The sequence below is a fragment of the Schistocerca americana genome, chromosome 1 (assembly GCF_021461395.2).
Source record: "Schistocerca americana isolate TAMUIC-IGC-003095 chromosome 1, iqSchAmer2.1, whole genome shotgun sequence".
Taxonomy (NCBI): domain Eukaryota; kingdom Metazoa; phylum Arthropoda; class Insecta; order Orthoptera; family Acrididae; genus Schistocerca; species Schistocerca americana.
In genome coordinates, this window is record NC_060119.1 from 461,237,541 (window position 1) to 461,251,929 (window position 14,389).

At 38.7% G+C, this 14,389-nt stretch overlaps 1 protein-coding gene across 2 annotated transcripts in view; it reads left to right on the plus strand.

The window, feature by feature from the left end:
* Positions 1–1,510: 1,510 nt before the first annotated feature.
* The window catches only part of LOC124603309 (protein-lysine N-methyltransferase EEF2KMT), a 35,025-nt gene continuing 22,146 nt past the window's right edge, over positions 1,511–14,389 (plus strand). The window contains exons 1-2 of one of the 2 annotated variants that reach the window (XM_047136386.1): positions 1,511–1,671; positions 1,935–2,078. In XM_047136386.1, the coding sequence (XP_046992342.1) occupies positions 1,597–1,671; positions 1,935–2,078 (219 nt within the window). In that variant the 5' untranslated portion in view covers positions 1,511–1,596. The remainder of the gene's footprint in view (positions 1,672–1,934; positions 2,079–14,389) is intronic. The other variant, XM_047136387.1, reaches the window with a different exon arrangement.

Consider the following 14,389-nt stretch of genomic DNA (forward strand, 5'->3'; position numbering starts at 1 on the left):
ACGACTTCATACTAAAATTAGAATTATAATTTAATCTTGCAGAACCAAATTTTCCTTCAAGTACCACATCAGTCATTTGAAAATCAAGATTATCATAACCCTTTACCATAATGAAGAAATTATTTGGCACAAGAGCAGCTTAGTCAAGCTTCTGTCGAAGGCTTTCAATATCATGATTACAGATCACAGCAGTCTTAGTGTACCAAATAGTTTAGCACATTATGGTTATACTACAGCAATGGGACCTCTACCGCCAGTAACACACACCCCATCGCCAGCACCAACCAATGCCAGCAATGAATCGAGTTACAGTTATTCTGAGAATAACAAAACGTTCTTTTTATCTTTAAATTTTCTTCCCTAAACAAGTATTGATTTATAAATAAGTGTGTTGATTAATTAAAAAAACTTACCTCAATGTACCTGCGAGTTTTTTCTTCTGGTGAAATACAAGGTGTTTATAAATGAATATCAGGAGTTTAACACTTTATAATATTTATTATATTAAACGTACACTTATAAATGATATGTCAAATGAAAGAGCAACTCAAACAGTTTTACCAAGAATCTTATAAATGTTCAATGTGAGCACCATTTGTCACATGGTACACATCAAGTCTATAGCCGAGTTCTTCCCAAACGTTGATAAGTATGTCTTTAGCCATTGCAGCAACAGCTGCTTCAATCCGGTTTCTTAATTCAGGGAGGCCTGCTGGCAGCGGAGGCACGTACACAATATCCTTGATGAAGCCCCAAAGGAAAAAATCGCATGGCGTTAGGTCGGGTGAACGTGGAGGCGATGCAAAGCAAGCCCTGTCATTGGGCCTCTTGCGGTCTATCCAGCGCTTGGGAAGAACTCGGCTATAGACTTGATGTGTGCCATGTGACAAATGGTGCTTACATCGACTAAACAAAAATTTTGTGCCCGTTCCGTTGATGCTGAACGTATACAGTGAAGGTCAGAACGAATGGTCACAGGTTTGTTTCACACACGAGAAAGTGCTGAAAGTTGAAAACACTGAACTGGCAGATACTTGAAGATAGACGGATATTATTCCGAGAAATCCTATTTACAAAGTTTCAAGAACCAGCATTAAATGACGAACTCTAGGAATATTTTAACAACACCCTACATATCGCTCCCAAAGGGATCGTGAAGATTAGATTAATTGTAGCTTATACAGGCCACTTAAAACCATTATTCCCGCGCTAAAAACGCGAAGAGAACGGGAAACGATCTTTACATCTGATATAATGGGGCATACTCTCCACCATGAACTTCGTAGTGGTTTGCAGAATACAGTTGTAAACAACTATACCTGTCCTTTACATGGCAGCAAAATGAACAACAAAAACGTATGCTATTAAGAAAAATAAATGGAAAATTGCGAATAAAGAAGCAAACCTGTGGTTGTCCACGGCACAATCCTTTGACAGGGTATTTTATTTGCTCTTGATCAAAAAGCTCTTGATCGAACGACCCATGCCATGTGAGCTCATTATCGACTACACGGCACACGTTAGTGACGTCACTGAACGCACGAGGCTGGCGTTTCTCTGAATTCTGTCGGTTGCAATGTTTTTTTCAGTGAAGTTATGGACGATTGTCTGAAACGCCTTGAAAGGCGCTTCTTGAACATGTATCCACTTAAGTTACTTTCACCTGATGTTGTAAGTGTGCTGTCTGGAAATCACCTGTAAACTGTCATATTTAAAGGAATGTATCACTTTATGTTTATATATGAAAAATAAACATGTAATTATATAGTTAAACTTGTTTCTTCTTCAGCTTGTGTGAATTATTAACTTTTTGTCCTTTATATGTTTACAAAAATGTGGTCCTGAAGAAAAATATAAGCTTTTCTACAGCATGTTATTACTGTATGTACATCATAATATTTGCGGAAACTGATGGACAAGGGCGTTCGTTTTAGGATGCGATCATAGAAAAAGCCAATGAGATGGGTTCTGATTGGCAGAAGGATATTATTAACAGTACGGTGAAACATCCACTTAATATGAAGCACGAGATTGACCCGAAATATGAACACGCGTTCCTCAAGCTGGTTATATCAAGGGTAAGACTTCCAACATAGACAGGTAAACAGACGTGACATAAGATCGGAGCCGTGTATTTAGAATGTGTGCTAACCTGGCACTGACTGTGCAACGAAAAGGTGAATGTGTTTATGAACCAGACCTATGTTTAAGAGTTGATAACTCTGCACCAGAGTTTATGGATTTTTGATTGAGCTAAAACGAATGATAACGAATATTGCCCTCATTGATACATTGGAGTACTATGGACATTAAAAGGTAGGAAATTGTCTTCTGGTGTCCACTTACTGGTATTACAAAATAAACATTTTCATATTAGGTACGTTCATGGATTTATTTGAAATGAATTTTGCACTTTTACAAATTAGTAGTTGTAGATTGATAACAGTAAACATTGTTGTATATCCCATTTTCAGGGAAGATATTAAGGACGTTGCATTAATTTAAAATATAAATTACGATGGTGATGAGTCATAATGCATCTGTTAATACATTAGTAGCTATCATTAAAGGCAAATGACCAGTGTTATGCCAAAGATAATTGGCCTAAGTAATCAGCAGAAAAACCTGCTGCTATCAGAAGAGCTTCTGGTTTTCTAATTTTAGCGTTAAGCTGTGTTGATTTGTAACCGCACACGTAACAGTTTGAGAACACTGATTGATGTTTAAGAAAAAAGTTAGCCTATTATGCAGTGCACAATACTGTAGCAATCTGTTTGCAATAAAGGCTGTTTTGTCAGTACATACAAGGAATTACAAAGCACAGATCAGTATCTTCAGATAATTTGTATACAAAGTGGCTAATCTTGAGAGAGAGAGATATTCGTAAAAGTGTTCCAGCCAACAACATGGTGCGTACAGAAACCCAAGGGACTTTCATTGCATTCGTATGGACTGAAAATCTTTAGTGGTACTTTAACAACCTTAGCATCTAGATTACATATCTTTGAAACTTCCTGGCAGATTAAAACTGTGTGCCCGACCAAGACTCGAACTCGGGACCTTTGCCTTTCGCGGGCAAGTGCTCTACCATCTGAGCTACCGAAGCACGACTCACGCCCGGTACTCACAGCTTTACTTCTGCCAGTACCTCGTCTCCTACCTTCCAAACTTTACAGAAGCTCTCCTGCGAACCTTGCAGAACTAGCACTCCTGAAAGAAAGGATATTGCGGAGACATGGCTTAGCCACAGCCTGGGGGATGTTTCCATGTCTTTGATTATGCTAGTATTGCAGTTCAGGATAATGTTTTATCTTGTGTGTCCTGGTTGTGTGTTTGAGGGGATCCATGATTTCTGGTGCCTAATCCTGTCACCAAATTGATATTTGGAATGAGAAGTCAATTATTTCCCCTAAATATGTTCTTGTATAAGATGTTAGCACTTACTTTTAATATCTATTAATTGTCTTACCTTTAGATTCTTTTACTTTATTAACATATGCTTTTGTTGAAAATATATTTCTTAGGGTGACATTTTCTGTTTTGTACATATGAAATTTAGGTTATATGTAGAGAGAAATGTGGCAGCAACTCTAAATCAAAGGGAAATTTACATTCCACTTTGTAAAATTTTTGAGATTATGGGTTTTGTAGTATATGTATACCTTTTATTCTTCCTTTGTGCTGTTTCAAACTTAACAGTTCCATACATGACTTGTATTTCTGTAGGAAAACCTACTGCTTTCTCCTCTATGGATATCACCCACATCTGACCCTGCTATCTTGACAAGCATGTGTTTCTTTGCATTGCCTGATTAAAGGAGAAATGCACATATTTGTAATGCTCAAAGATGCTATTTCATCTTTGTGTAAAATTGTCATCTGTAACTATCACACATTTTACTAGCTTCCAAATGGAAGTGACTGGCACAGCTTTGGCAGAGAGAAATTCAAAAACCCATCTAGGCCTATATATTGAAAAGGTTTCATGGAGAGAAAGATAGAAAGGATAAGATGCACGTGTTACCTCTCTGACTCAGCAGAAAAATGTTTCTTCAAATGAAACCCTTGGGGAAAAAAAAAAATTGTTGGCATTTTATTTGTGTGAATGTTTGCCATGTTCTACCAGTTCCTGTTTTTCACATACTAGGCATACTCCGTAAGGGGAACATAGTGACCAGCTTCCAAACAAAATTATTTTATTGTGCTTTTCAGCCTTGGGATACATAAATAGGATCATACCTGGTTTCTACTACTTGGAAAGTCAATATATGTGATTTGTGTAAAGATAGATAAAAAATAACAGACAAAAATACTAGGAAACTAAATCACAATATCAAACGAGCCCCTGTACACAATTGCATGCAGTTGGATATTTGCCGTAACACAGTAACTCAACCTATTGAGACGAAATAGTGTTTGCACCTTGTATAATACTCTTTACGTAATGTTTTGACTTCATTTCTTTTCATGAGCAGCAATGTGTCAGACATTTTTAGCACAAATTGTTGCCATTACTCAGTCCTGAAACTACTACATTATAGTGCTTTAATTCAGGATCTCAAAAAGTAGTAGTTCTTCCTGCGTTCTTGATGTTTGAGTTTTTTTTTAAGCTGGTATGTAGGTTCATAAAAAAAATGCTCTACCTACACCCTATGAATTGCTGAATGCACAAACTGTGAATGAATTGGTTCCCTGCACGTCCTAGACCACTTTAGCAAGTAGAGTAATGCTTCCTGCATCTGTAGTATTTGATACGCTACATTTCTCTAGGGGTCATAACAACCAGTTAGCAGTTCAGAGAGAGCAGTTTCCAGTATCTTATAATATTTTAACTGAGCACCAGAACTATATTGTGTATACAAGGTGTACATTTTAACTGAAGACTGAAATGTCACGAAAACTACACATCGCATCAAAAAAGTTAAGATTCCTATTTGTTTGTCTCGGGGAGGGGGGGGGGACACATCCAATGACAGCATAATCGACCAACCACCCCATCCCGTGCGAGGGTGGTGATGAGGAACTTTGAAATCTTCAATGGGAACCCTTAATTTTTATTGCAGATTACGATTCTATGGCAAAATCTACATACATTTTGTCTGAAGCATTTTCCTAGTTTCACCACAGAAGGCGCCGTTATAGGCAGAATAGAAATAGGACATACTTGTAATTTATGACATGTTACTCAATGGCTCTAGAATATCCAATGGCTTATGGGATGCCACCTCCATGCTGTGAGGGTAGGACAGAACACTATTTCATAACTTCTAATTGGAAACACCATTCGCAGCATTGTAATCCTCTGACATCGAACAGGGGACTACCCGACTTGCCACTATGGCCGTGTAGCGAACTATGACATACACTGTGGCTGGAGCTCACGTATCGTGCAGACATAGAATGGATAGCAGTTCTGAACAGTACAACACTTGTGCAGTGTTTGCGCACCTACCTATCATTTTGGAAAACAGACATGCAAGTAGATGATGAATGTGGCAACCACAGAAGAAAAAATTGAAATGATCCTGCTTTGCATAGACTTTAGGAGAAATGCCGAAGCTGCAAACCATGGATAAGTGCCTGGCCATTACGCCATGTGGCTGGTAAGCCCATAGGTAGTACTGTAACAATACTGTTGTCAGAAGTATTATCCATATACTGTGTGTCCCTGGATCAAAAATTTCATTATGCTGACTTCCATAACCTGGTAGTGTTTTGTGAATATGCACATCAACATATGCAGACGACCTCCACGTTCTTTACTGAGCTACGATTCACCGATGAATGTACATTCACAAACCATAGTAGCGTTAACCGGCATAACTTAGATTACTGGACGGTAGACAATCCCCACTGGTTACGGCAAGTTGATCATCAATGTCCTTGATTGGTTAGCGTATGGTGTGACATCATGGGGAACAAACTTATCAGTCTGTATTTTATCAGTGGCACAGTGAATGGATGCAAATAACAGATGTTTTTGGAACAATAATTGCTGGTACTATTGCAGGATGGTGTCGTGGACATTCGACAATTTACGTGGTTTCAGAATGACGGTTGCCCACCTCATTACACAATTTAAGCACGGAAGTATTAGACCATGTTCACACTGGTTGGTGGATCGGCAGAGGGTCCCAATTAATTGGCCCACTAGGTCATTGTCTTGGGACACACAGCTTCTTTGTTAGACAAGTGGACTAACCACTATACGGTGCTTGCAATGCTTTCTGCTCTGTACAATATGTTTGTTGCCAAGAGGGCAAAAGTAGTTTTCAGATTGTTAGTAAGGATACTTCGTATATTCGAGGTGGTTGGGTTACCCATTTGTTTATGAAGTGCTCCATTGTCTGATCAGGCATTGAAAGCCCAACGGTACCAACCGGCCACCATGTCATCCTCAGCCCTTAGGCGTCACTAGACGCGGATTGAAGGGTCACGTGGTTGGCGCACAGTGCTGCTGGCCATTGTCAGTTTTCATGACCAGTGCCACTACTTCTCAGTCAAGTAGTTCCTCACTTGGCCTCACAAGGGTTGAGTGCACCTCACTTGCCAGCAGCACTTGGCAGACTTTGGTGGTGAAACATCCTGGTGCTAGTCAAGCCCGGCAGCACTTCACTTCTGTGATCTGACAGGAACCGATGTTACCACTGTGGCAAGACTGTTGGCATATTGTTTACACAGTAGCTGAAAATTTCTTTAGGAAAGCACTCTTCTCATTAATGAGGGAAAAACCATGCTATGTGGAAAGAAAAGTAGTAACAAATGGCAAGGTGTGACCACATATCTAGCTACTTTACCAATGAGCAAATCCTCCTAAATTCAGAGATGGAAGGAAGTGACTCTGACCTGATTTTGAGGCCTTTGTCCTGTGACACGCAGCTTCTTTGTTAGACAAGAGGACCAACCGTTATGCGGTGCTTGCAATACGTGCTTCTCTGTACAGTATGTTTGTTGCCAGGAGGCAACTCTCATATATTAGGTTGACATTCCATCAATTTCATCTGATGACGGAATGCAAAGATTGTGTTGAGACAGGCAGCCTTCCTGAATAATTAGCAGAAAATTTTAACTTAATAGTCCTAAAAATATTAAATTCCTAAAATTGTAGTGTGGGTGCAAATGAACTTTGCAGTATTGTGCATATATTAAAAAAATAAATAAATAATAAATAAATAAATAAAAATAAAAAATTATTCACCACCAAATTTTGATGGTATAATTAACCGAAATAATCATAGGGTGGTATTATTATTATTATTGCTTCCCAATGCATTAAAAAGAACCTGGAACAGTCTTTCTATTTTAAAAAGTGTGAATGAAATTATGCAACATATTCTCATTTGTCAGATGCATGCTGGATTCAGACTTACTATTTGACCATGGAAGTAAACACTGGCTGTAAAATCTTGCGGTGTATGAAAAGTTTTACTTACGTGTCAACATAGTGACAAACCTGTATGATCAAAATGTTATGAGCTTAGATTACTAAGCAGCTGATCAAAAATAATGGTTGCTCAGGCTCTCTAAGAATAAGTATATAAAGATGCCTTTAATTTGCAGCTTATTAATCTCCCATTTCCTGCAGTCATTGTCAACGATGACCTGGAGTTGCTTAAGACTGGTTTTTGAAACATTTAAAGCTAAACAGTTTGGCATGACCAATTTTGTACTTGTTTTCTAATTGGTTTGGTTATACCTAGAATTGTAACGGGTTGGTATGGTATATACAAAACTATAACAGAGTGTCTCAGAGAAAATAAATGGGAAATATTGGAAGAAAGTCAAAAAAGACTGTGGAAGAGTTATACAGTCTCCTTCATGTATTTTGTCTAGCGATCATGAGAATAGACTAAGAGAAATTAGGATGCAGAGAGGGGCAGACCAGCACTCATTTTTCCCTTACTACAGGTGGCGCCGTTGTATTTAACCATGAACGGCACCTGTGCAAGTATCAGCCATAATCAGATCAGTGTTCTGTGTATTTGTGGGTGCAGTATTTCGGAGCTAAGTGAATTCAAAAGTGAGCAAATTGTTGGTGGTTGTATGGTGGGTGCTTCTGTAACAAAGGTAGCCAAAGTGTTTGGTGCTTCAAGAAGCACAATATCAAAGATTTATTCTGCACACAGGGAAAGTGGGAAAACATCACCTGCTAAGTTACAACATGGACAAAACTGTGTGTTCAGTGATTGTGAGAGACAGTCATTGAAAAGAGGCTGACAGCTGCAAAAGTCACTGCAGACCTGATAGTAGCACTTGCAAATCATGTCAGCACCAAAAACAACATGGATTGCCATCAGCACAGAATTGCAGGGCGAGCTCGAATTCCAAAACCACTCATTAGTGATGCAAGTGCCCTTAACAGGAAGTTGTCATGTAGAAATTATTTTAATTTGTTTGCTTATTTGCCAGCACGTTTAATTCACAAAGGAAATGGTCAAATGTTTTATTTAAATTTTTTTATGGCCAGATACTTCTTTCTGTGCAAGAGTAATGTTAAGTTGTAGGTAATTGAGGCTATTTTTGTTCCTAGTGTTATACTTGTGAATGCTGCTGCTATTTTCAAATAGTATCTGGGTCTTCACAACAAATGTTACAAGAAATTAAGTGCATTGTGAAAGCTTTGTTAAAATGCCTATTTTTTTAAACAACTGCCTATGTGAAGTTTGTGGTTGAATGCCAGATTATTATTCTTGTAGTGCATCTCTGTACAATGTGTGGAATTGCCCCATGAAATTATTCCATATGGCATCAGTGGATAGAAATGTGGAAAGTAAGCTAATTCTCCAATGCTTTAGTTCTGCAAGGTTCGCAGGAGAACTTCTGTAAAGTTTGGAAGGTAGGAGACGAGATACTGGCGGAAGTAAAGCTGTGAGGACGGGGCGTGAGTCGTGCTTGGGTAGCTCAGTTGGTAGAGCACTTGCCCGCGAATGGCAAAGGTCCTGAGTTCGAGTCTCGGTCCGGCACACAGTTTTAATCTGCCAGGAAGTTTCATATCAGTGCACACTCCACTGTAGAGTGAAAATCTCATTCTGGAAACAAAACTAACACTTACACATAGAGCAAATGTTACTCAGCTCTGAGCATTTCAGAACATCTGTAATATATGATTTTCAATTCAAATTCTGATCAACATGCACATTCAGGAATTTTGAGCAATAAGTTTGAGATATTTCCTTTCTCCATGCTGTATTATTATTGATGATGATGAATCTTGCCTAGTGCAGATTGAATGAACTGTGTTGTCTACATTATATGATACTTCTATTGTTGCATCTTTGTTGGGTTTGATTATGGCTGCTTCACCAGTAAAGATCACTATTTGTGCTTTATCGGTGTATAATGGAAGGTCATTTATATGCAGCAAGAATAGTAGTGGTCCCTGAATTAAGGTCTGTGGAATGAGTAGTAAAGGGGACTCACTCAGAAGATTCATCACGAGAACTGTGTGAGCTACATAATGTGAGCCCTTTGCTTTTTATCAGTTAAATATGAAGTGAACCACTTACTCATTGTACCTTGGATGCATAAATTAAGTTTCTCTAAAATAAAGTTGTCATTTACAGAGTCAAAGGCTAGCGTATGAATCCAAAGATCTGGAGTTCAAACTCCTATCAGTTGTAAGATGTTTGTCTATTGCTCATCACTTTGTACATCTTTGGCAGTGTTTATTAATGTGAAAAATGCAGAGATGCGCAATGTTTCACTGTCAACAGCTCTTTTATGGTTAGAAAGCCTTAGATAGAACTTCACTTGTAGATTTTAGTTGAAAATATCATAGTCATGGTGTAAGTCATCTCCACTTTATCCATCAAATTTTTATTAATTTTCTTTCAGTGTTTTGGTATTCACTTGTTTCACATTGATATTGTTCTTCAACATCCCATCCCATGGCTCATTTTTTCCCCTTGATCTCACGCCCTGAGAGAGAGATTTTTATTGTAACTCTGCAAGCTTTCTGTTTCTGCTTTGTTTTCTATAGGTTCAAAAGAGGGAACCCTTATCCTGTAAGCTTGATTTTCATGTCAACAGCGGATTAAAACTGTGCTGCATTATGTTTAATTATGTAATAAGTTTCTCAGAAAAAAATAACACGCATTAATAACAACATTTAGTGGGAGGGTAGGTAGTTTGTTTTGCATCCACTGAAAAAAATCCAGGATCAAGAATAAATGTTTTTAGTGAACCTTAAATCTTAGGACGCTCAGTTGTCCAGCCGTGTCACGTCATAAGTTCTCCGCAATATTTTGGCAAATAGACTTGCTACTATCCTTAGCTGGTTCTTGATGAAAATGTGCTAGAAAAATACCAAATGTAAAATGACTGAGGAGCAGAAAATTCAACAAAGAGCTAGTGTCATTAATATCAGGTATGTAGTTCCATGCACCATGTCTAAGGAACAATGAAATTATGTAGGTGACAGCTTATTAGACATTCCATGCTTAATTTTAATACGCTTGATTTACAATGGTGTCCAAAATTAAAGCAACAAACTGCTATTTCCCTGTCCTGTGTCTAATTCCTGCTATAACTATACAAACTGTCAACCAGATATATGTAAGTATGTGTTCTCTACGGAAGATGGCATTCTGGTCAGAGGACAACAATTCCAATGATGACGTCAGGGAACCTACAAAACAAGTACTGTTTACCGGGTAGCCCCACAACCACAATTGCTTTGTATGCAGTTAGACGGTGCAGTATGGCACAGAGAAGGTGCTTACCAGACTCTTTGTAGTGGAGGGCCATGGAAATAAAGGAAGCGGGACAGTCGCAAACTGATTTGGCCTGATGGCTTAATGTGAACTGTTCTGTTGTTTCTTGGATGTGGCAACAGTTTAGAGAGACCAAAACTGTTTCCTGAAGACCAGGGCAGGGCCAACCATGTGTGACTTCAGAAGAGAGGACCATAATTTGGCTGTAAAGGCATGACATTACCGTCTTCTTGCTGCACAACAACTGGCATGTGAGCTCACAGCATCCACTGGATTTGTTGTAACGAGGCAAGTGGTGTGCAGAAGGCTATGGCAGAGTGGCCGTTTATGTCGGAGACACGCTGTATGTCTACCTCTGACATGTCTTCACAGAAGGGAGCATCTAGAGTGGAGTCATCAACATGCCACCTGGACAGTCGAACAGTGGGCAAATGTTGTTTTTATAGATGTGTTTCGATTTAGTCTGGAGGGTGATTCTCAATGGATTTGAATCTGGACAGAATGTGGAACATGATTTCGGAACCCATGTATTGTGGAAAGAGACAGATCGAGGAGGATCCCTGATGGTGTGGGCAGGGATTATGTTTACAACTCAAACCCTTCTTCATGAAATTGTGTGGGTGAATCAGCAACACGTAACTGCTGTCAGGTTTCATGATGAGATCTTGGGATTTCATTTGTGGTTGTTGCAAGGTGTTGTGAGCCCAGACGTCATATTGATGGATGATAATGCTCAATCTAACTTAAGCTGGCTTAGCAGTCCCTGTTAAGATATTCATCTATAGAGTCAAAGGAGGTGCCCATCAGAAAAGCTTTCAAACTCTGTTTAAACCATGTGTTATCCGAAACCAAGTTTTTAATGGATGCTGGCAATTTATTGAAAATGTGTGTTCCTGAATATTGGACCCCTTTTTGGACCAAGGTAAGTGATTTTAGGTCTTTATGTAGATTGTTCTTATTCCTAGTATTGATACTATGTATTGAGCTATTGGTTGGAAATAAAGATATATTACTTGCAACAAATGTCAATAAGGAATGAATATACTGAGAAGCAGTGGTTAGAATACCAAGTTCCTTGAACAGGTTTCTACAAGATGGTCTTGAGTTTACATGACAAATGATTCTTATCACGCCCCTTTTTGTACCCTAAAAACTTTTGCTTGGTTTGATGAGTTACTCCAGAATATGATCCCGTATGACATAATAGAATATTTATATCTCCTACATCTGACATCTTTCTCACTTTAAATACAGACTTGTTTAGGCACTTAAGCAATTCTGTGGCACGCCCTTACCAACTGATTTTATTATCAAGTTGTAATCCCAGAAATTTAACACTGTCAACGTCTTTCATCTGCATGTTTTCGTTTTATACACATGCTGGAAGGAAATCTCTAACAGGTTCTGAACTGCATATAACGGGTCTTCTCAAAGTTCAATGACTGTGAATTAGCTTTAAACCATTTATTAATGTCGGTGAAAATTTGATTAGTAGCTATTTCTTAAGTCTGTACTTGACTTGCTACTTATTGCAATATTTGTATCATCTGCAAACAGAGAAACTTAGCATCTGGAAATATAACAGATGAGAGGTCATTAATCTGCACAAGAAAAAGCGGTGGACTCAAAATGGAACCTTCATGAACACCGCATGTAATTAATTCCCAATCAGATGAAGACTGACTGCTTACTGCACAGGCATTTTGCAATAACACCCTTTGCTTCCTGTTCGATAAGACTCAAACCATGTTGCTAATATTCTTGTTTACGTAAGAGAATTGGTTCACTCAGTCAAAGCTTTTAAGAGGTCACAGAAAATGTCAGTAGCCTTTAATTTATTATTTAATGAATTAAGTAAATTCTCACTGTAAGTGTAAATAGCTTTCTCTATATCAGAATCCTTAAGAAATCCAAACTGCGACTTGGACAATATATTACATGCAGAGTCAGATGCTTAAGAAGACGCTTGAACATAACCTTTTCAAATATTTTTGAGAAAGCCAGCAAAAATGAAATTTGGAAATTGGTTGATAGTTGGATGGTATCTCTTTATCCCACTTATTGTAGAGAGGCTTAACTTAACGTATTTTAACCAGTCTGGAAATGTTCTGTTGATAAGAGCACTCGAATGATTAACTTCGTTGATATGTTATCATACCCACTGGAATACTAGATTTTTAAAGGTTTTATGATGGATGTTACTTCTGTGCAAGACGTGAATGTCATTTCCATTTTACTGAAGTTATTTTTAAAGACTGGTCTCAGATACTCCTGATAACCCCAAGCTGTCAGTAACAGAAATGAAGTACCTGTTTAACAGGTTTGCAACACTACATGCATTTGATACCAAAGTCTCATTTATTTTTACAACTACATCTACATGACTACTCTGCAATTCACATTTAAGTGCTTGGCAGAGGGTTTGTCAAACCACAATCATACTATCTCTGTACCATTCCACTCCTGAACAGCGCGCGGGAAAAATGAACACCTAAACCTTTCTGTTCGAGCTCTGATTTCTCTTATTTTATTTTGATGGTCATTCCTACCTATGTAGGTTGGGCTCAACAAAATATTTTCGCATTCGGAAGAGAAAGTTGGTGACTGAAATTTCGTAAATAGATCTCGCCGCGACGAAAAACGTCTTTGCTGTAATGACTTCCATCCCAATTCGCGTATCATATCTGCCACACACTCTCCCCTACTACATGATAATACAAAACGAGCTGCCCTTTTTTGCACCCTTTCGATGTCCTCCGTCAATCCCACCTGGTAAGGATCCCACACCGCGCAGCAATATTCTAACAGAGGACGAACGAGTGTAGTGTAAGCTGTCTCTTTAGTGGACTTGTTGCATCTTTTAAGTGTCCTGCCAATGAAACGCAACCTTTAGCTTGCCTTCCCCACAATATTATCTATGTGGTCTTTCCAACTGAAGTTGTTCATAATTTTAACACCCAGGTACTTAGTTTAATTGACAGCCTTGAGAATGTACTATTTATCGAGTAATCGAATTCCAACGGATTTCTTTTGGAACTCATGTGGATCACCTCACACTTTTCGTTATTTAGCGTCAGCTGCCACATGCCACACCATACACCAATCTTTTCTAAATCGCTTTGCAACTGATACTGGTCTTCGGATGACCTTACTAGACGGTAAATTACAGCATCATCTGCGAACAACCTAAGAGAACTGCTCAGATTGTCACCCAGGTCATTTACATAGATCAGGAACAGCAGAGGTCCCAGGACGCTTCCCTGGGGAACACCTGATATCACTTCAGTTTTACTCGATGATTTGCCGTCTATTACTACAAACTGCGACCTTCCTGACAGGAAATCACGAATCCAGTCGCACAACTGAGACGATACCCCGTAGGCCCGCAGCTTGATTAGAAGTCGCTTGTGAGGAACGGTGTCAAAAGCTTTCTGGAAATCTAGAAATACGGAATCAACTTGAGATCCCCTGTCGATAGCGGCCTCTTCCTTTTTAGCCCCATCTGTTTCTGTCTTCGCTATATCCCATACAGTTTTTATTTTGTTGCCTGGTGTGATTATCTTTGTCTCAATAAACCTGCTTTGATTTCTGGATTACTTGCTTCAATACTTTGCAGTGTTCTTTGTAATGCAGTACAGTTCTGACATCTGTTGTCAGTGAAGTACAAAACTGTGGAC